The sequence below is a fragment of the Chionomys nivalis genome, chromosome 21 (assembly GCF_950005125.1).
Source record: "Chionomys nivalis chromosome 21, mChiNiv1.1, whole genome shotgun sequence".
Classification (NCBI taxonomy): Eukaryota; Metazoa; Chordata; class Mammalia; order Rodentia; family Cricetidae; genus Chionomys; species Chionomys nivalis.
Window position 1 is genome coordinate 20,088,266 of NC_080106.1, and position 20,594 is coordinate 20,108,859.

Genomic DNA, 20,594 nt, shown 5'->3' on the forward strand with positions numbered 1-20,594 from the left:
ACTTGTCTTAGTAAAGCCCAGGAGCTTCCCTCAGAATAGACTCACCCCAGCTGACCAGTTAATTCTTCCCCACAGGTGACTGAGATACTAGATTACTGGGGTGCCAACTCTGGTCCTTTGACATGGCGCCTCACCCCTGCTGAAGTGCGACAGGTGCTGGCTCTGCGAATAGACTTTCGCAATGAGGACATCAAGAGGCTGCGCCTGTAGCTGCCATGTGGCCCACCAGACATCAGGACCTATTTTCTTTTTTCTTTTTTTTTTTTTTTTAATATTTATTAAAGATTTCTGCCTCCTCCCCGCCACCGCCTCCCATTTCCCTCCCCCTCCCCCAATCAAGTCCCCCTCCCTTATCAGCCCGAAGAGCAGTCAGGGTTCCCTGCCTTTTGGGAAGTCCAAGGACCTCCCACCTCCTTCCAGGTCTAGTAAGGTGAGCATCCAAACTGCCTAGGCTCCCACAAAGCCAGTATGTGCAGTAGGATCAAAACCCAGTGCCATTGTTCTTGACTTCTCAGCAGTCCTCATTGCCCGTTATGTTCAGCGAGTCCGGTTTTATCCCATGCTTTTTTAGACCCAGTCCAGCTGGCCTTGGTGAGTTCCCAAAAGATCATCCCCATTGTCTCAGTATGTGGGTGCACCCCTCGCGGTCCTGAGTTCCTTGCTCGTGTTCTCTCTCCTTCTGCTCCTGATTTGGACCTTGGAATTTCAGTCCGGTTCTCCAATGTGGGTCTCTGTCTCTGTCTCCTTTCATCGCCTGATGAAGGTTAATATCCAGGAGGATGACTATATGTTTTTCTTTGGGTTCACCTTCTTATTTAACTCTCTAGGATCACGAATTATAGGCTCAATGTCCTTTATTTATGGCTAGAAACCAATTATGAGTGAGTACATCCCAGGACCTATTTTCTAAGTAGCTATAGCCAAAAAGCCATGCAAAGCTATCTGGCTTAGGTAAGCCAGGGGCCCAGACTACAGCACTGCTCAACAACAAGAAAGCAAGGACTGGACCCACTCCCAAGTTCTGCCCAGTAGCAACTGAGGCTGAAGGCAATGAGAGGGGTGCTTTAGAGCAGTCTTTCTCAACTGAGAGGGGTGGGAGGCCAAGCAGGCAGCATATGGCCCCGCCAGCCTTCCCATGAGTGCTCATTCCCTCACCCTCACACCACAGCAATGACCCTGACAGCATGAGCGCCTGGAGGCACCTGGGGACCTAAAGGCTATGATGTTCACAAATAAACATCAGAATAAAGACACTTCTTGGAGACTTGCCATTGGTTGTTGGGTTTAGGAAGGGGTAGCTGCTTGGGCAAGACCATTCCACTAGTAGCTCTAAAACCTGAAGGCAAATGCATGAGATCTCAGCTTCCCATAGCCAGTCACGGGACAGTGAGAACCTTCATCCAGTCCTGGACTTCAACCCTTTCATGGGCTATCAGCACCAGGAGCTGGATCAATTCAGGGGCAGCGCCCCACAGTGCCAGAAGTGGGAATTACTCCCAGCAAGAACAAGAAAGAACTTTCTGAAGACAACCTTGAAAATTAAAATTTATTCCAAGAATGCGAGTGTTGAGAACCCATGGCCACTAGATTACCTTGACACTGTCTGGAGTGTTGCTTGAAAAGGCTTAGGTTATCAAAAACTTTCTGTAGACTGTGCTAGTTCACTGCCACAGACCTGGGAATAGACCTCTATCCCTCCGCCCCCCAGGGGAGGGCTGAGGATCAAAGTTGAACATGGTATGGAATGTCTTAAAAGTGTATCATCAGGGTTGGTCTGATTGTCATCCCTTCCAAGGCTCTAGTAGGCCTGTAGTGGGCCATGGAATTTGTAAAGTCCACATGAGACACTGCTGTTAAGACTTTCCTTAATCCAGATGGAGTAGAGACCAAGTCTTAGCCACTGCCAGCTATGAATACAGTCCTGTTTGCACGCACTGCCTCTTCTGCCTGTCTTGCTTCCTTAGCAGCCTTGAAGAGGTAGGGATGAACTCCACTGAAGGGAAATGCAGCTCTACCTCTAGGTGTTGCCTGCTTCAGAGGGCCCAGCCTCACAAAGATGGGTGTCGCTTCCTAGCAACTGCAGGCTCAGGCCCTGAGTGTCCACTTCCACCAGGTGGACACTGTAGTTCCCGAGGCCCTGGATAGGACAGAAGGTGTTGTAGGGCTTTAATCAACTCCCAGGCCTTTTGGAGCTGGGCTGGTGTAGTTGGTAGATCACAGTGGGGTATTTCACCCCAACCAACTCCCAACCCTGACAGCAACACATACCTCAGCTTTGGCCAGCACAGCTTCCAGAGCCTCTTTCTGCCGTGGTTCCTTGGTCAACAGATAGAGAAAGCCCCCACCGCCTGCCCCTGCCAGGCTTTGGCCATATACATGAGGGGCCAGGACATCCATCATTCGCTGCACAGCCAGCGGCTCACAGCCTGGGGCCATAAGCTTCTTCTGTTCCCAATATGAGGTCAGGTACTGGCCCAACAGAGGCAAGTTTCCTGGGGTTGGGAGAGAGGGGATGGTTTGCCTGGTCCAAGATATCAGTTGAGTAGAGGGAAGAGAGTGTCAAAAGGCACTTCTTCACCAGTATTAGGACCAACTGCACAGGTTTTAGGCCTGATATGCACAAAGCAATTAGCATGGTGCCCAGCCCAGTCTGTTCTCAGCCTTACCCTTGGGGCTCTGTCAGCTCTCACTGCCCTGCAATGCAGGCAAGGCAGAGCTTCTTGCTGTGTTTCCTAGTAAGTGGGGTCAGAGGGCCTTTCCCGTGAGAGAAGTTTTATGCTGATAGGGCTCCCACACGGAGAAATAGGAGGTGCCCAAAGATCTAATATGTGGAGTTGTGTCAGGCCTGAGACAAAAGTAACTGGGTGGATAAACACTTCACCTTGGCGGAAAGCGTCGGCACATTTCTCAGTCTGTCGCACCAGTCTGCGGGCGTTCTGCACCACAGCAGGCACCCGAGCATACCAGTTCCTCAACACATCCTGTGGGGCAGGCATGGAAGGTGCAGTGAGAATGGGTCCAGCCAAGCCCAAAGTGCCTTCCTAACTTAGGGGCTGAGCTCACCTGCAGCAGATTCCGTGCCAGGCGGGTCTTGCCAGTATACACCAGGAGCAGGTGGTCATTGATCTTCTGGACAAAGCCCTCAGGCACAATGATTTCCTCCACCTCCACCTTTAGGGGCAGTTGGGCCCTGGAGCGCCCCACCTTGATGCCAGGCATTAGACCACTCACTTGGTCCTGCCAGCCACCTCCTGTAAGCCCCAAATTCTGTCACTGTTGGAGCCTCCGTGGTCCAACCCCACCCAGCCTAGTTTTATGACCCTAGAATGGGAATATATCTTGTCCCAACTCTAGCTGAGACTCGTGAGCCATGACAGCAGGCAGAAAGGGAAAGGGGCTGCAGTCAAGACCCAAGCTTTGTTGCATTTCTAACATCATTAGAGCAGGAATAAGGCACGTCATAAGATAGGACTTCCATGTAATCTGCCAGTGCCCCACAATGTGTCTTCTAAGAGGGTTTGAAAATAAGCACATGGGGCAAAAAGAGGGCTCCGCAGTTAAAGGTGCTTACTGCTCTTTCTGAGGAGCAGAATCTGGTTTCCAGCACCCATATCTGGCAACTCACAACCACCTGCAATAGCACAGGGGATTAAATACCTTACAGTTTCTGTAGGTACCAACAAATACACATAACCCACACAAAGTAAAATAAAATGTCTTTTTAAAAATTTAAAAAAGATCGAGACCAGCCTGGTCTACAGAGCTAGTTCCAGGACAGGCTCCAAAGTCAGAGAGAAACCCTGACTCGAAAAACCAAAAAAAAAAAAAAAAAAATTAAAGAGCCGGGCGGAGGTGGCGCACGCCTTTAATCCCAGCACTTGGGAGGCAGAGGCAGGCGGATCTCTGTGAGTTCAAGACCAGCCTGGTCTACAAGAGCTAGTTCCAGGACAGGCTCCACAGCCACAGAGAAACCCTGTCTCGAAAAACCAAAAAAAAAAAAAAAAAAAAAAATTTAAAAAAGAAGAGGGCTAGAGAGATAGCTCCACAATTAAAAGCACTGGCTGCTTTTCCAGAAGACCCAGGTTCAATTTCCAATGCCCACATATGGCTAACAACTCAAGTCCCAGGGGCAATTGAACACCCTCTTCTGGCCTCTGCTTGTAATGTGCAGACATATATACACAGACAAACCACCCATACACATAAAGTCACCCCAGTGGCTACTGATTAGTGTCTAGGTCCCTTACATCCCACGACTTTCTCAAAAGGACATGTTTTTGCTCATTTTATCCCCAGGCCCTGATAGAGTACATTGTCAATAAATGTCAGTTGACCAAATGAACCTGAATGGCACACCTCAAAAGGAAACTGAAAGCTCCCGGATGGAAGTCTTTTGCTAATGACTGCCTGTTGTGGTACAAAGGTAGAGCTACAGAGGAACTGGAGAAGACCCCATACATTTTTGAGGCAGTTTTCTTCAAATTATACCAGAAATGAGACCCTTGGGTAACCAGAACAGTCTAGGATCTAGACCCAGACAGATGAGCGGCTGCTTTACATTATGCTTAGCTTCCAAGTGCCATAATGGCCAGGAGGAGAAGTCTGGTGCCAAGAACATCTCAGAGCTTAGTCTTAGCTGGACCCTCACAGTTCTACCACAGAGGGAGCAGTGGGCCCAAATGTTCATAGCACAAGAGAGCGCCAACTTGCCAGAAAGGAGACTGAAGGTCCATCTTCCAAACCCAGATCTGCCCCACAGATTCTGAAGGACAGCCTGGAGTAGGGTAGTCATGAAGACCATCTGGCACCGCAGGTACCCAATAACGAAAGAAAGGCGCAACTGGGCCTGGAGAGATGGCTCGGCAGCTAAGAGCATCTACTTTCAGAGTACCGGGGTTCAATCGTTACCATCTGTTAGCTCCTGCTCTAAGCAATCCAGCACCCTCTTGGGCACTCCCTGGGCCTCAGACAAGGTGCACTTACATACATGCAAGCAAAACACTCATACACAAAAATCGAAAGGAGCCCTCAAGTAGGCATTCATGGGACATTAACTCCTTTGAGATAAAACATTTCAAGTTGAAAAGCATCAGAAATCAAAGTGATAAGGAAACTGACCATTTTAAAGAGTAACACAGTTATGTGGCTACTGGTAAATCTAGGGAGCCTATCCTACAGGGTCTATGGACAACGTCGGAATTCTCCACCACCCTAGTCCACTTTGTACCTGTGGTGAGCACCTGCTCCAGGTGCAATACTGCATGGATCAAGGCCTCTGTGCCCACTGCCTGGCCTGCAGCCCGCTGCAAAGCAGCCAGGGCAGCCCCTGCCAGGATGCTGCTGGTGCCTGCAAAACACAGAGGAGGGCGCCAGTCATGAACCACTTCTGCCCAGCCCCACACCACTCCTCTTTCTGCTGCACAGAGGCCAGGGATCGTGACCATAAGCAAGACTGAGGGGTTGAGACAAAAAAGATAGACCACAGAGGCCCAGGGCTTACTCACCAAGACCGGAGCCATGGGGCAGCTCTGACCAGGTGTGCAGCTCAAAGCCACCATGAAAGGAGTGTAGCAGCTGCTCACACAGAGGGATGTCTGAATGGACATGCACAATACCAGCACAGATAAAGGCTGCCTTCAGCAGGGCCCCTGAGGGATGAGCACAAAGGAAGGAATTGCACTCCTAAGCCACCACTTAGCCCACCTCACTGCAATTTCCCAGCCCAAGATGGAGCTCCTCTGGTCAAACCATAAAGGGACATTTAGGCTCTCTTACCACAGGCAAATGTGTCACTTTGTCCTGTGCCAGTTTGTACCTAAGAAGGGTGACTGCTAGCCCCTTCTAGTCTTTCAAGGCTCCTCAAACATCCTGGCTAGCCCTAAGGCGAGGTCCCCAATAGTCTGCAGTCCTCTGTGGATGGATCTCCAAGTTCTGCCCCCACCCCAGCTGGCTGTAACTGCCATTCCTATTTGGTCATGTCTTAGCGGTCCTGACCTGGGGCATGAGGCTGGCAGTAATCCTGCAGGTCATTCAGGCTCCGGCACACTATCTTCATGGTCATCTCATCCTGTCGAGGCCCCGCTGCCAGCCACAGCTCAGGCTCCAGGATACGACGAGCCTTGGCCCCAATGGGCCGGCGGCCGTCCACCCGCACAGCCAGGCCCAACACTGCTCCACCAAGCTCATAGGCAATGGGTGGTGTGTCACTCCATCCACCTGGTTCAACAAGGTCACAAGAGCCTGCAAGCCTGACTCTGAGGAAGTTACCAATACCTCACCCAAGGGACTCACCAGAGAAATCCACACGGGCAGGGCACTCAGCCACCACCCACTGCCCAGGAGCTGGCAGCGCCACTGGCTGGGTGGATACAAAGTGCTGGGCTGTCATCACAGCCTGGCGGATCAGGATCTGCTCAGCCCCCTCATAATGGCGGGCAGCTCGAACCAGCAAGGCAGGCCTGACAGGAGGGGAGACAGCCGGTTGCATGGAGCCGCAAGCTGGGGGTAGACAGCCTGTCTTGGTCAATCTGAACGCCCCGCTCTCACTCTCTGAGTTTCCACCATCAGGAGATCCTTCCCTAGATGGCTTCTCAGTGGGTTCCAACTGAGTAACACCCACCTGCTCAGCCACTTTTCTCTTTCCTGGGCAAGTGCCTCCACACCCCTCACCAGGTCTCCACATTCCAAGTATGAGAAAGGCTGAATCCACTCAGGGTTGGCAGCCGGCCCACTGCGCAAACCTCCTCTGCCCTCTGCCATGCAGCCCAGGACATCGGCCACACAAGCCAGAGCCCGGGCTGCCACACCAGGATCTTCTGCTTCAGCTGCAACTGAGGGACCAGGAGTTAGGGGTTTCGGAAGAGAAGGCTGCTGGCCTTCTGCTCCCAGTCTCGACAGTTCCCAGTCACTCCAGACTCCTCATTCCTACCAGCTTTTTTTTTTTTTTTTTTAATATTTATTTATTTATTATGTATACAATAGTCTGTCTGTGTATATGCCTGCAGGCCAGAAGAGGGCACCAGACCTCATTACAGATGGTTGTGAGCCACCATGTGGTTGCTGGGAATTGAACTCAGGACCTTTGGAAGAGCAGGCAATGCTCTTAACCTCTGAGCCATCTCTCCAGCCCCCTCCTACCAGCTTTTGTCAAGATGTGTCCCCTGCCTGTAAGTGTGTCCTACTTGACCAGCAAAGGTTTTACTCTGCTAGCTCCAGCCCAAATGTATCCTCCACTGCTGCCTGAGCCAGCAGAATGGTTAAGAGTTCAGGCATGGGTCGGTGAAGAAGTCTGGGATAAATGCACTTGCTGCCAGACCTGACGACCTGAATTCAACCCCTGGCACCCACATGCTAAAAGGAGAGCACATGTGTCCTCTAACAGACATGCACACATACGCACACACACACACACACAAAATAAATTTAAAAAGATATGTTGTTTTCGAGACAGGGTTTCTCTGTGTAGCCCTGGCTGTCCTGGAACTCATTTTGTAGACCAGGCTGGCCTGGAACTCACTGATAAATCCACCTGCCTCTGCCTCCAAGTGCTGGGATTACAGGCTTGTACCATTACTACCTGGTTTAAATAAATAATTTTGAAAGAGTTCAGGGGTCAGACCACATGGGTTCAAGTCTTAGTCTCGATTGGCTGTGTGGCTATAGGTGAGTAACTTAAACAGGGACGAGGGTCCAATCTTCTCAGGGCCACTAATGAGGCACTTTCCCTAAGGCTAAGAATCTTAGCCACCAGGCCATATGGTCCACGTACAGTGTGGGAGAGCTGCCCATATGTCGGTCCCTGCTGGAGCTCTGCACCCCCGTCCTGACACTCAGCACCGAACACACAGGCCCTGTGGATGCCGTGAGGACCCAGAGGCTTAGCAACCAGGCCTCCATCTCCCACTAAAAACCTTACTAACAAGGACAAAGCTTTCTAAAAACCAAGCTCGGCTACCTCTTCTCTTTCAGAATTGCATGGCTCCCTCGTCCTTTCACCTGATGGCCTAAAGGGCAGGCAGGGCAGGAGATCATAGTTGGGACTCCTTAGCACACTCACCCTTGTCCAGCGTGGCCAGGAGGGGTCCAGAGCAACCTTCGCCAACAGCAGCCCGGATCAGTGGGCGCAGGCAGAGGTCCTGCCGAGCCTCTAGCACATGCCGTGCCTTCTGCAAGGCCTGGCAGAAGAACAGATCCCGACGGGAGGCCAGTGTGGCAGCCCGGTCCAGGCAAGGCTGCAGCTGCTCCCAGGACAGGCGCCAGGAGGCTCGCCAGGCCCGCAGGGCTTCACCTCTGTCCTCCTGGGGATACAGCATCCACAGCACGTCCTGGGGCCCCAGGGCCCTCATGGGGTGGAGCACAGGGAAGAGGCGAGCACTGAGAAGGCCTCGATCTGAGGGGGGCGTGTCTGGGTCCCACAGGTCCCAGTCTCTGGGGTGCAAAGAGGTGCATTAATGGAGAGGAAACGAAGGCTCCTGCCTCCATCCCAAGCCCTGGGCTGTCTGTCAACTCATGGGGATGGGACAAACTCCCCCATGGGAGGCAGTAGTGTATTACAAGGGGAGGGAGGCTATGCCACTTTAGCACCTTGCTTAAGATACTGAATAAAGAAAACCAAAGTCTAAACACAGCACAACCAGGGAATGAGAGCTGCACGGTGGGAAGTACTGGAGAGAACCCAGCTTCTCCAAACTGTACTAGGCCAGCAGGGTGCTAAGAGGACCTGACAGGGCTGCTCAGGCACAAGCTTTAAAGAAACAGCCACAGGGACTGCCAAGGTGCACAGAGGCCTGGTGGGAGCATCCAGCTTACTTACCGGATGCCTGTCTTCTTGAAGAACTCATTCCAGGACATGTTGAGATACATGCCTGCCCCCTGTCTCTGGGGGAAGAGGAAGAAGCAGTCAGGAATGCAGGGACCTTTGAAAGGGAATAGGGGATACCAGGCCAGAGGCTGGGGAACAGATGCTCCAAAAGGGACTGGAAGAGAGAGACACACACACACACAAGAACAGGCTCCTTTAGACTACTTCAACACTTCCACCCAAATGCCTAGGATTTAGAGCAGAATCCTGAGTTCTACTTATGGGGGCCATTACTGACTATGGGGCCCAAGCTACCGCATTTAAACCTCAGTCACCAGCCTCTAAAATGGGGATAAAAATTCTCTAAGGTCTATTGAGACATCTGGCCACCCCCCCCACAGTCTATCCCAATGGCCAGTGCTCAGAGACCCTTGTGACAGGATAGAGTCAAACCCCCAAGGGCTCCCAAAAGTCTAAGGATGGAGGCAAAGAACATGAGGTAGATGCCTACTTCCCAGCTGTCCAGACGGCCAACAAGAGTAAAGACTCGGCTCAGGGAGCCATGCAGCCGCACATGGTGTCCCTGCAGGATGAGGTCATGGAGCTCCAGGCCATGCAGTGCCTCGGAGTGGGCGGTATCCAGGCCACTCACAAAGCAGCCAGCGCCAATACGAATGGGGCCCTGAGAGGAAGGGGGACAGGCGTCTTGAGGTGGGAAGCAGGTACGTGGGGCATCCAGGCGAATGCTGAGCAGTGGCACTCCCGCCTGCTTCCCCTGCCCATGCTGTCAGGCCTCACCCTCAGGTGGCAGTGCTGCAGGACACTCCGAGGCCCCAGGTGGACGGGACCCTCCAGCAGACAGCTGACCACAGAGCAGGAGGCCTCTAGCAGCTCTGGCTTCTGTGAAGCCAGAGAAGAAAATCAGGAAAGCTGAAGGCCAGGGGTTACCTTCATTCTCCCTTGGAAACCAAGATCTGGATGGGAAGAATAAGACACACTGCACTCCAGGAACTCCAACCAGCCAGACGCCCTCTGGACCTGTCCCGGCCTAAGCCAAAGAATGTGTCCCATCCATCTATCCAGCTACTCCTGTCCCAAGAGCAACCTCTGAACTCCCGTCTGCCCTGGCCCCCAGCACATGGCACTGACCAGACCCACAGGTGTCTGTGTCCACAGAGACACTGCGGAAAGGCCTTCCCTAGCAGCTCCCTGGCTCTGTGGCCTTGGATAAGTGCCTCAACATCTCTAAGCCTCTACTGCCTCTAGGATATCTTACTGTGGTGGCTCACACCTTTAATCTCAGCACTTGGGAGGCAGAGACAGGCGGATCTCTGTGAGTTCAAGGCCAGCCTGGTCTACAAAGCGAGTTCCAGGACAGTCAGGACTGCACAGAGAAACCCCGTCTGGAGTGGGGAGCAGTTCAAGGTCATCCTTGGAGACATGCCAAGTTTGAGGTCAGCCTGGCTACATGAGATTATATCTTAAAAAAAGATAGTTAATAATTAATTAAAATAGAGCTAGCACCTTAACTCATAGGTAAACTGTTTCAAACACAGGATATTTCTTTCTCTGGAGCCCACACCTCACCTGACCTCAAGTACCCAGCAGGCACCTGTTAAGGGGCGGACAGATCTCACCTCCACCTGGGAGTGGACGATCTGGGCCACAGCAACCCCCGGCATTGTGAGGCTGTGCAGGAACTCACTGGCATCAGCAGTCATATAGCTGTAGCCCCCATCAGGGATATACACTGTAAAGACACAAGTGTGGACCTCAGGGGGCTCAAGAGATGGCTCAGTTGTTAGGAGCGCATACTGCCCTTGCAGAGGACTAGCGTTCGATTCCCAGCACCCATAACGAGAAGCTCACAACCACTTCAGCTTCAGGGGATCCAATGCTCTCTTCTGGCCTCTGAGGGCACCAGCACCCACATGTGCATACCAACAGGCATCCATACCAATGTAAGCATACATATAACTTTTTTTTTCCATTTTTTTTATTCTTTTTTAATTAAAATTTCCAACTGCTCCCCGTTTCCCATTTCCCTCCCCTCCTCCCACACATTGCCCCCTCCCCCCACTCCCCTCCCCCATCCCCACTCCTCTTCTCCTCCCCCCAGTCCATTCCCCCTCCCTCTCGATACTGATTTTTTTTTTTTTTTTTTGGTTTTTCGAGACAGGGTTTCTCTGTGGCTTTGGAGCCTGTCCTGGAACTAGCTCTGTAGACCAGGCTGGTCTCGAACTCACAGAGATCCGCCTGCCTCTGCCTCCCGAGTGCTGGGATTAAAGGCGCGCGCCACCATCGCCCGGCTACATATAACTTTTTAAATTAAAAAATAAATCCTTTTTCAAAAGCACTGACTCCGACCCTGGCCTGCTGTCACTCCAGTGCAAGGTCAGGTGGCTGCCACCAGATACTAGAAAAGCAGGCGTGGGGGTGAGCTACTTGGGACGAATGATAAAGCTGAGGTTCAGAGTTCAGGCCCATAGATAGCAGGTGGACACACCAGGAAAAGGAGCCAAAGCAAGAGATAAGACGAAGACAGGAAACGGAGTAGCTTGGCAGGAGAGCTATGGATGGGGAGAGCATAACTGTCCTGATCATGGGCTGGCCTGCCTATCCCACAGCACAGGAGGTAGCTTTCTCTCCACCCAGAGGGGCGATAAGAAACACTCACCCTGTGGGCATGGTGGCCCATACACTTGGGAGGCAGAGGTAGGCTGCTCTCTATGAGTTTGAGGCCAGCCTGGTCTACAGAGTGAATTTTGGGACAGCTAGAGCTACACAGAGAAATGCTGTCCCCAAAAATAAAACAAACAAGCGGACCGGGTGGTGGTAGTGCACACCTTTAATCCCAGCACATGAGAGGCAGAGGCAGGCAGATCTCTGTGAATTTGAGGCTAGCTTGGTCCACAGAGCTAGTTCCAAGACAGCCAGAGCTGCTACACAGCTCTGTCTCAAATAAATAAATAAATAAATAAATAAATAAATAAATAAATAAATAAATAAATAAATAAAAGCATTACTCACCCATCGTGAGGGGCTGACCGCGAAGTTCCCTCCACAGCTGGGCTCGGGCTCCCTTAAGGTAACCTGCTACGTCTGTGTCACCTTGCCCCATCTCTGGGGGCCGCCCAGCCAGGAAGTTCTCCCTGGTCACATTTTGAGCCATGCAGAGCAGGATGTCAAAAAACAGAGACAGCTGAGTAAGAATAAAAAGCACAGCTAAACTATTGGCAAGGCGGCAACTGGACCCCACAACCCCAAGGCTGGGGCAGAGTCCTATCTGCAGAGATGCTGGCCCAGAAAGGTCACACAACATCGCACCCCCAGCCAGGTGACCCTAGTTGCCCTTTTCCAGTCACCTGCACAGGCTGGGCTCCAGAGTCCAAGCCCATATAGGTGCAGGCATCCAGAGGCGGGCTCACATGGGTAGCCAGGAGGTGTTCAGCCGTCTCCACAGAGAAGAAGACAACCCCAGAGACCTGGAGGGACCCACAAGGCTTGAGTGGGGAACCCTGAAGTAAAGCTCAGGCAGGAAGAAGACACATACAGTAAGCCACAAGGCCGGCTACTATAATAGGCATGGACTTTATGAACCATCTAGCCCCCAGATTCCAGGTCTGGGCAGCTCCCACCAACACACACACAGTACAGAACCCCCTCCTGCCAACCCCAGTCCCACACCCTTTCCCAATATTCCCACCCATGTCCATCCTGGCCTGCTTCCATATCTCTTTCTACTGCGTTCCCTAACTTTGGTAGCTTTCTGGCACAGAATGAGACCCTGAACTTCCGAGTCTACCTGCTCCCTAGACTCTGGCTCCATCTGCCTCCTGAATGTGTCTTTATACTGGTTCTAGCTTGATCGGGAATCATCTACTAAGAGTGGGGCTTTTCCCCATTCTAGAAAGTCCCCAAGATTCCCTCATCCCAAGCTCAGCAACCATACCAGGGGTACCAGCCCGTCAGGCCTGACACACCGCTGTAGCTCCGCCTTGGTGCCCTGGTAGAAAATGTCCAAAACAAAGCCCTGTGGGGAGGGGAGGAACAGAATTATGGACAGGAGCAAGGGATAGGAGCCAGAAAGTGGGCACAGCTGTGAGTGTCAGCAGACGGTCTCCACGTGAGAAGACGCAAGTCTGCCGGGTACCGGTGTGTTTGTGGGACCACAGCGCGCAGACTTCTACCTGTGCAAGGTTAAGGGCGGGCTTTAATGGCTGTCACAGCCCCAGTGCCTGAACACAGCCTGACACGCAGAGGCTGTGAGCACCAGAGATGTACAACTCCTCAGGCTGGAGGACAATGGGTTCCAGAGTCCAGGTCTGGAAAAGCGCCCCCGTCCCAGGGCAGTTCAGCTGTCCCCAGGAACAGTACCTGCGAGTCGGTGAGATAGACACCGTGGTTGAGAGCGTAGGTCAGGCTCCCAGGAAAGGCGATCACTCTGGTTCCCCGGAAGCCATCCCAATTGATCCCTGTGGGGTGGCACAATCAGGGTTGCAAGGTGAGGAGCCCCAGCCGTGAGGAAGCAAGGGCCCAGAGATGGGGCATCTGGGTAGCTCGAAAAGGGAAACAGAGTTTCCAAGGCCAAGTGGTCATTCCTCTGGGAAAATGGCAATCCCTCCTCCCCTAAAGCTCTTCTACAAAGAACTGTGGGCCAAAGGGGTGGGGCAGTTCTGCCCATTCCTATTTGGGTGTTTTTTTTCCTGGTAGGATATGAGTAAATTGTTCGAGAACTCCCTATAGCTTGAACCTGCAGCCATCTTCCTGCCTCGCCCTCCTGAAGAGCTAGAGTTACAGGCATGAGACACCACAGCCAGCTACCAAGTCTACAGATGGGCAGACTGAGGCTCAACAGGGCAATGCTGGCCCCTTGGTCTGGCCTATGCTTCCTTTATAAATAGGCTGCTCACACAGGGTGGGTTACAGACGAAGGGCCAGCCTTAGGTGTGGAGAGGGAAGGTGGTCCCAGGCCGTCCCAGGCTCACCGGGGTTTGGAGGAACGGACAGAAGCATGTCGGTGCTGCAGACCCACACGCCTGGTGGGGAACCTGGGCCCAGCTGCAGCGAGCCAGGGGAAAGAGAGAAAAGAGAGAAAACTTAACTTGGGCCTGGCCCGGCCCTGCCTCCACTTTCTCACCCCTGTGTTGGCTTGTTCTGTGTGCTCTCCCAACCACTGAATCTGAGAGGAGTCTGCTGCTGAAGGACCTCTCAAGTACCATCATGTAAGTGTTGACCCCTTCCCTCTCAGCCTCAAGCTGTACTTCTTGTTTGTTTTTTGGGGACGGGGTCTTGCAATGTAGGCCTGACTGGAACTCAGAGATCCAAGTGACTCTGCTCCTGAGTGCTGGGATCAAAGGCATGCGTCGCCACACCTGGCCCCCAAACTAACTGCTTGAAGTTCTAGCTGTCCACACTGCACACCATTCTTTCTGGGGTTCCTCCCTGATCTGAGCCACACAAACCCTCCTCAGTGATGGCTCAGAATATGCAAACTGGCTGTATCTGGGATGGGGCACCCTCGTCAACTACCTGACCTTACCCGGTGGGTCATGATCTCCAACAGGCAGTCCAAGTTGCATACCAAGGCCTCCACAGGTGCCTGCGGATTCTCCACAGGGAGGCAAGTGAAGGCCCTGCCACAGTCATCAAAGGGGAAGTCTCGGCCCTATGGGGAAGCAGAAGCTCATAAGTAGGAGTCCTTGATGCAGAGAACCGAACACCTCAGCCAGAACACTGAACAAGGGTGGGAGGCATTAAAGGCCGGGTGGTGGTAGCACACGCCTTTAATCCCAGCACTCGGGAGGCAGAGGCAGGCGGATATCTGTGAGTTCGAGACCAGCCTGGTCTACAAGAGCTAGTTCCAGGACAGGAACCAAAAGCTACGGAGAAACCCTGTCTCGAAAATAAAAAAAAAAAAAAGTGTTATATTGATGGTGCTTCTTCGAATTTTTAAAATTAACATGATTACTGTGCAAAATTAGAAAATGTATATACACAAAAGGAAAAAATACCCTCAGGAACACTGAGTGCTGCCCTCATTTTGAGGTAAATCCTATCGGATTTTCATTAGTAGTGCTTTTGTATGTTTTGCTTTGGGTGTGTGTATGTGTGTGCACGCACACACTTGTGCCACAGGGCAGGTAAAGGAGGTCAAAGAACAGAAGGAGTAGAGTCTCTGCTTCTACTAAGTGGGTCTTGGTTTCACAGAAGGCGCCTTTACCCCCGGAGCCATCTCAATAGGCTTCTGTTCATCCTTTCTCTAAATTTTGTCTTTTAACAAACATAAGCTGGTCAGGCATGGTGGCACATGCCATCAATCCCAGCACTTGAGAAGCAGAGGCAGGTGGATCTGAGTGTGAGGGCTAGCCTAGTCTACATAGTAAGCTCCAGGCCAACCAGAGCTACACAGTGAGACCCTGCCTCAAAAACAAAGAAACATAAGCTCAGTAAACCAGAGACGTGACTCACTTGGCGGTGCGTTTGCTTGGCACATATGAGGTCCTGGCATCATATGAACTGTGCATGGTGGCACAGCCTGTAATCCCATGCTTGGAAAGTAGAGAATCAGAAGTTCAGGTCTGTTCTCGGCTCCAAACAGTAAGTTTGGAGCAAGACAAGGCTACTTTTTTTTTTTTTTTGGTTTTTCGAGACAGGGTTTCTCTGTGACTTTGGAGCCTGTCCTGGAACTAGCTCTTGTAGGCCAGGCTGGCCTCGAACTCACAGAGATCCGCCTGCCTCTGCCTCCCAAGTGCTGGGATTAAAAGCGTGCGTCACCACCACCCGGCGTCTTTTTTTTTTTTTTTTTAATGTATACGTGTGCATGCCTGCATGCCTGCTTTCTCTGTATGCAGGAGGCCAAAAGAGGGGTTCTGGGATTACAGGCACACAAAGCCATGCCCAGCCTTTACGTGGGTGTGGGGATTTGAACTCAGGTCTTTACAGTTATATAGTAAATGTTCTTACCCATTGAGCCTTCTCTCCATCTCTAGATGAACCTTTTAATTTGTCTAAAATTGTATCTAATCAGCTCCCAGTTTCCAACATTTTGGTTCTTTCAGAGCCCTCTGGATTTACACAATGAACACCTTGCAAACATACAATGGTAGAACACCCCTAAAGTCCCTTCCAATCTCTAGAACCAAGATTCTAACCCTCTGCACAGCCCATACCCTGGATTCCACTCACCATGTGCAAGATGAGGATCCAGGCTGAGTGCAGGACATCAGACGTGACCACCTGTCAAGAGCAGGAGAGCCCTGTTGAAAGAGGCCTTGGGCAGATGGCACCTAAGGATGATACGCTCCTGTGGGGGGGAGGGGGACGACTCCAAAACAGGTATCAAAAGGAAAAAGGGCAAGAGCAAGACCAATGAGCACACGAGGCATGGTGGCACATGCCTTTAATTCTGGCACTCGAGAGGCAAAGACAGGAAGATCTCTGTGAGTTCAAGACCAGCCTGGTCTACGTAGTAAGTTCCAAGACAGCCAGGCCTACATAGAGAGACACTGTCTCAATAAATAAATAAATAAATACATACATACAATTTTTTAAAAGACTGTTAAGGGACAGCTTGACAGGCAACCACCACTTAGCACATCCTTGACTTATTTGAAGGGGAGGCAACAGGCAGCAATTTGAGGCCACATGAGTGCCTGGGGGTGCCAGCTCTGCTGGCAACTACGGTGTTCCCATCCCCTTGCCAAGTCCACCTCCACTGCTAGAGATGGTTATGCCTAGGGCCACCGTCCTCCTCCACGCCTTTCTGCTGTGCAAGCAAGGTGACCAAGTAAAATAGCTAGGGCACAGAGCCTGTAGGAAACACTGACACCTACCCTCCTCAAAGGGAGGCCACAGTCAATTCCGCTGACTTATGGGAGCAAGAGTATAAAGTGGCAAGATCTATGAATGTTTTTGTTTTGTTTTAGAGACAAAGTCTCACTATGTAACCCTGGCTGGCAGGAACTCACTGTAGACTACCCTGGCCTTCAACTCACAGAGATCCACTGCCTCTGCCTCCCAAGTGCTGAGATTACAGGTATGTACCACCATACCCAGCAAGATCTTAGAACTTTTCCAAGAAAAGCCAGAGAGCATCCTATTGAATACTGAGATACTAGCTCCAAACTGCTTGAGACAAGGTTTTTGTTGGCCTTAAGCTTGTGGTGATCCTCCTGCCTCAGCCTTCCTAGTGTTACCATGCCTAGCTTCTGGCTCCTTCTTTCTAAAACCACTCCAAAGACTGGCCCTGCCTTTTTCCATGACCCGGATGGCATGGTGGAGATGAGTCTGTCTAACTTACACACTCGAATCAAAAGCCAAATGCTGAACAAACTGGGAGAGCTGAGGGTCACAGGAACCACTGAGTTCCAGCGGGAACACAGGCCAGAGGGTCAATAGGAACCACTGAGTTCCAGCAGGAACACAGCTGGAGGGGCAACAGGAACCACTGAGTTCCAGTAGGAACACGGGCTGGAGGGGCAACAGGAACCACTGAGTTCCAGCAGGAACACAGCTGGAGGGGCAGCAGCTCAGAAGCACTCACGGTGAAGCCTGCACGGGCGCTCAGGTGTTCTGCAGCCACCAGCAGCGCATTGAGGGTGGCTCCGCCACTGCCTACTCGAGTCTGGGGGTCCTCCACAGCCAGTAACAGTGTCCCAGCAGGGATCTGCTCCCGCTTCTGCCGGATCTCCAGCTCTGCGATCAAAATAAAAGCTGAGACACACACCATCACCACCCACCTGTCCGGACCCAAAAGGCCTGCGCTAGCCTGGTAATAATCAGTTTGATTAAACTGACTTAGCTTTTCATACAGTAGATAGCTAGATTCTTCCCAAACTCTTTGAGGAAGTACTGTTATCTTCATTTTACAGATAAGAAAACTAAAGACCTGGGCTGGAGAGATGGCTCAACAGTTAAGAACACTGAGTATACTTCTAGAGGGTCTGGGTTCAATTCCAAGCACCCACAGGGCAGCTAACAACTGTAACTCTATAATCTGACTCCCTCACACATACATGCAAGGAAAACCACCAATACACATAAAATAAACTTTTAAAAATATCCCTTTAAAAAAAAAAGAAATCTAAAGGCCGTTGAAATAACATGTGTATCAAGTCCCAAGACTAGGGAGACGTGTTTTAACCCAGGTCTACGAGGCTCCCAGTGCAGAAGGGGATTGGAGGGTTGGTTCTAGTTTAAAGTGAAGGTGGGAGGGCATGTCACCTACCTCTCTGAAAGACCTGGACACTGTCCTTGTACTGGCATGTCAGGATAATGACTGTCCAATCAACCCCCCTTGGGTGTTCCATTCCGAACAAAACGGAGGGTGAAGGCCTTCCTGAAACAGCAGTGTAGGAGTACATGTGAATATTTTTAAAGTTAACTCTTTCTGGTACGCAGTTTTATGAATTTCAACACAAGAATAGATTCCTGTTACATTTTTATTTTATCATTTGTATGTGTCTGAGTGTTTGGCCTGCATGTACATATTGTACCATGTGCGTGTCTGGTGCCTTCAGAGGTCAGGAGAGGGTATCAGTTCTCTTGGGATTGGAGTTACAGTTGGTTATGAGCCACCGTGTGCACTGGTAATCAAACTTAGGTCCTCTACAGGAGTAGCAATGGCAGGTCGTGGAGGCAGAGCAAGCGGATCTCTGAGTTCGAGGCCAGCCTGCAGTCTACAGAGCCAGGGCTACCCAGAGAAACCATGGGGAGGGGGGGAGTAGCAAGTGCTCTTAACTACTGAGTCTACTGAGTCAACTCTCCAGCCCCTCCTTGTCCATGACTTTGTTCACTGGACTTGTAAAATAAAAAGCATGACTTTAAATGTCCCGTCCCCAAAACAAAGAGTGGCACCTGCAAGTCCCCAAAACAAAGAGTGGCACCTGCAAGTGTCTGAGTGAATGACACATCTTTCTGGGGTGACAAAGGAAGTAAGAGTTTTGACTTCACCCTGTTTGGGGAGGTGATGAAGGTTCTGAAACAGTCTCTGGGTCAAAGGCCCTACTCCTGGTTAGTTTTTACCACCAAGTAGATAGAACAGAGTCAACTAGGAAGAAAGAACCTCAATTAAAGAATGGCCAGGAGTTCCTGCCCTGACTTTCCTAAATGACGGACTGTCAACAAACACACCCTTCCTTTCCTCCCCAGGTTGCTGAGTTTTATCGCAGCAATAGAAAGGCAAACCTAGACAACTCTGAATACTAAGTGGGGGGAGGGCAGGGAAAGCCTCAAGAAATCAAGCAAGGCTGAGAAGTATTCCTAACCCCCACCCCACCCCACCCCACCCCGCTGAGAGTATTTAATCCTCCAACTAACACTTAGGGAGTTTCTCTCAGCAGCCCTGATAGCTGATCTTTATCACACTGTGCAGATGAAGAAATCTGGGCTCAAAGGGTAAGCAGGCTGCCTAAGGTCAGGTAGAGCTAGCAGGGTCCTGCTCTCAGCCACGGTAAGAAAAACAGTCCTGAGCTGTCCCTGTCACATGTGGTTTGTGATCTTAGAATACAGAAAGTTAATTCTTGCAACACTTTGCCCATTTTTTAAAAGAACTTCATTTGCCCAATCCAGGTTTTGGGGGTTGGGCTTTTTTTTTTTTTCCTTTTTTAAGTTAAAACAAGGTCTTATGGATCCTACACTGGCCTCTAGTTTACTATGTAGCCAAGGTTGGCCTTAAACTTCTGATCCTTCCTCCAGTTTCCGTCTCCTGTATACTGTAAAGGCTTCTGTCAACTCACCTAGCCAAAGTTTTTTGTTTGTTTGTGTTTCTGGTTTTTTCTAGTGCTAGCATTCCTCAGCAAAATTATAGGATAGTGCAGTGCATATATCCAAAGACAATAAAATAGGGCCTCTCATACACACACACACACACCCAAGTACACATTTTTGAAATAGGCGCTCACTTTGTAAGCCTAGCTGGCCTCGAACTTCCCATCCTACTACAGCCTCCACTTTCCAATACTGGGTTTATCGTGCTCAGCTTAGGGAACAGGCAGGGACTATGAACATTTTAGCATTTAAAAACCTTTAAAAGTTACCTCTCTCTCTCTCTCTCTCTCTCTCTCTCTCTCTCTCTCTCTCTCTCTCTCTCTGTGTGTGTGTGTGTGTGTGTGTGTGTGTGTGTGCGTGTGCCAGGCCCTGGAAGACTCTGATCTGCGGCTTTCTGAGGAACAAGAGACAGAAAGAAGTTGGCTGGGAGTAAAACCAGGATGTAAACAGCATGTTCATGAAATGTCTACCTAGTCGAGGGTAAACTGAAGCTGAGAAACGACTCAAATCAATCAAAATCAGTGCAGCGCTGGAGCTCCACCGGCTCAAGGGAATGCCCCTGTGTGCGCCAGGTGTCCCCAAGTCGCGGAGCTCCCACAGGAAAAAAAGAAAAAGAAAAAAACCCTAGATCAAGCGAAAGCTGCACTGCAAAGGTCTCATGCAGCTAGCTAGCCCTGGGGGCGACAGCAGAGACACAGAAGACCCGCAGAAAGGTGCCCGAAACTAGAGCGGAACTGAAAGACCCCGGCGGACCTACATACCTGCGTCTGCCTGGCGCTTCCAGAGCCGGCTCTTTAACGCGACTGCGCGTTTAGCGCAGCGTACCCTGGGAAATGGAGTTCGCTTGGAGTCGCCAGCTCCTGATCTCTCAGCCCCACCTTGTTGAAGGAAAAGAATTCTCTTTTTTGTTTGTTTGTTTGTTTGTTTGTTTGTTTTCTGTTTTTTGTTTTTCAAGACAGGGTTTCTCTGTAGCTTTGAAACCTGTCCTGAAAGTAGCTCTTGTAGACCAGGCTGGCCTCGATCC

The 20,594-nt window shown here is 51.0% G+C and overlaps 2 protein-coding genes across 6 annotated transcripts in view; one reads left to right on the plus strand and one right to left on the minus strand.

Annotated features, from left to right (window-relative positions):
- Cog4 (component of oligomeric golgi complex 4) overlaps positions 1-1,527 on the plus strand; it is a 36,206-nt gene extending 34,679 nt beyond the window's left edge. For both annotated transcript variants that reach the window (XM_057753327.1, XM_057753328.1), the window contains one exon: positions 76-1,527. In XM_057753327.1, coding sequence (XP_057609310.1) covers positions 76-210 — 135 coding nt within the window. In that variant the 3' untranslated portion in view covers positions 211-1,527. The remainder of the gene's footprint in view (positions 1-75) is intronic.
- Positions 1,528-20,363, minus strand: Fcsk (fucose kinase). Of its 4 annotated transcripts, none has more exons than XM_057753325.1 (24): positions 20,332-20,363; positions 18,030-18,140; positions 17,346-17,497; positions 15,989-16,039; positions 14,385-14,468; positions 13,789-13,861; positions 13,178-13,275; positions 12,753-12,833; positions 12,166-12,285; positions 11,831-12,002; positions 10,438-10,550; positions 9,599-9,700; positions 9,312-9,482; positions 8,813-8,877; positions 8,057-8,427; positions 6,620-6,830; positions 6,292-6,458; positions 5,995-6,216; positions 5,505-5,648; positions 5,228-5,347; positions 3,064-3,251; positions 2,882-2,981; positions 2,269-2,492; positions 1,528-2,137 (listed from the first exon to the last, which is right to left on the minus strand). In XM_057753325.1, exons 2-24 carry the CDS (start codon positions 18,109-18,111, stop codon positions 2,018-2,020), a joined length of 3,231 nt encoding a protein of 1,076 aa, XP_057609308.1. In that variant the 5' UTR covers positions 18,112-18,140; positions 20,332-20,363; the 3' UTR covers positions 1,528-2,017. The 4 variants fall into 4 exon arrangements, with proteins under 4 accessions (XP_057609308.1, XP_057609306.1, XP_057609307.1 ...); XM_057753323.1 differs by having other exon boundaries at positions 14,343-14,468; XM_057753324.1 differs by lacking the exon at positions 20,332-20,363 and adding an exon at positions 20,041-20,108 and having other exon boundaries at positions 14,343-14,468.
- Positions 20,364-20,594: the final 231 nt, after the last annotated feature.

Excerpts from the sequence above, each read along its gene's own strand:
- Fcsk (XM_057753323.1), bottom strand. The coding sequence starts at position 18,111 with ATGGAACACCCAAGGGGGGTTGATTGGACAGTCATTATCCTGACATGC. Across the intron at positions 13,862-14,342 it reads TGGAGATCATGACCCACCGG|CTGGGCCCAGGTTCCCCACC; the intron begins GTAAGGTCAGGT and ends GGCTCGCTGCAG. Across the intron at positions 10,551-11,830 it reads CGGTCAGCCCCTCACGATGG|TGTATATCCCTGATGGGGGC; the intron begins GTGAGTAATGCT and ends GTGTCTTTACAG.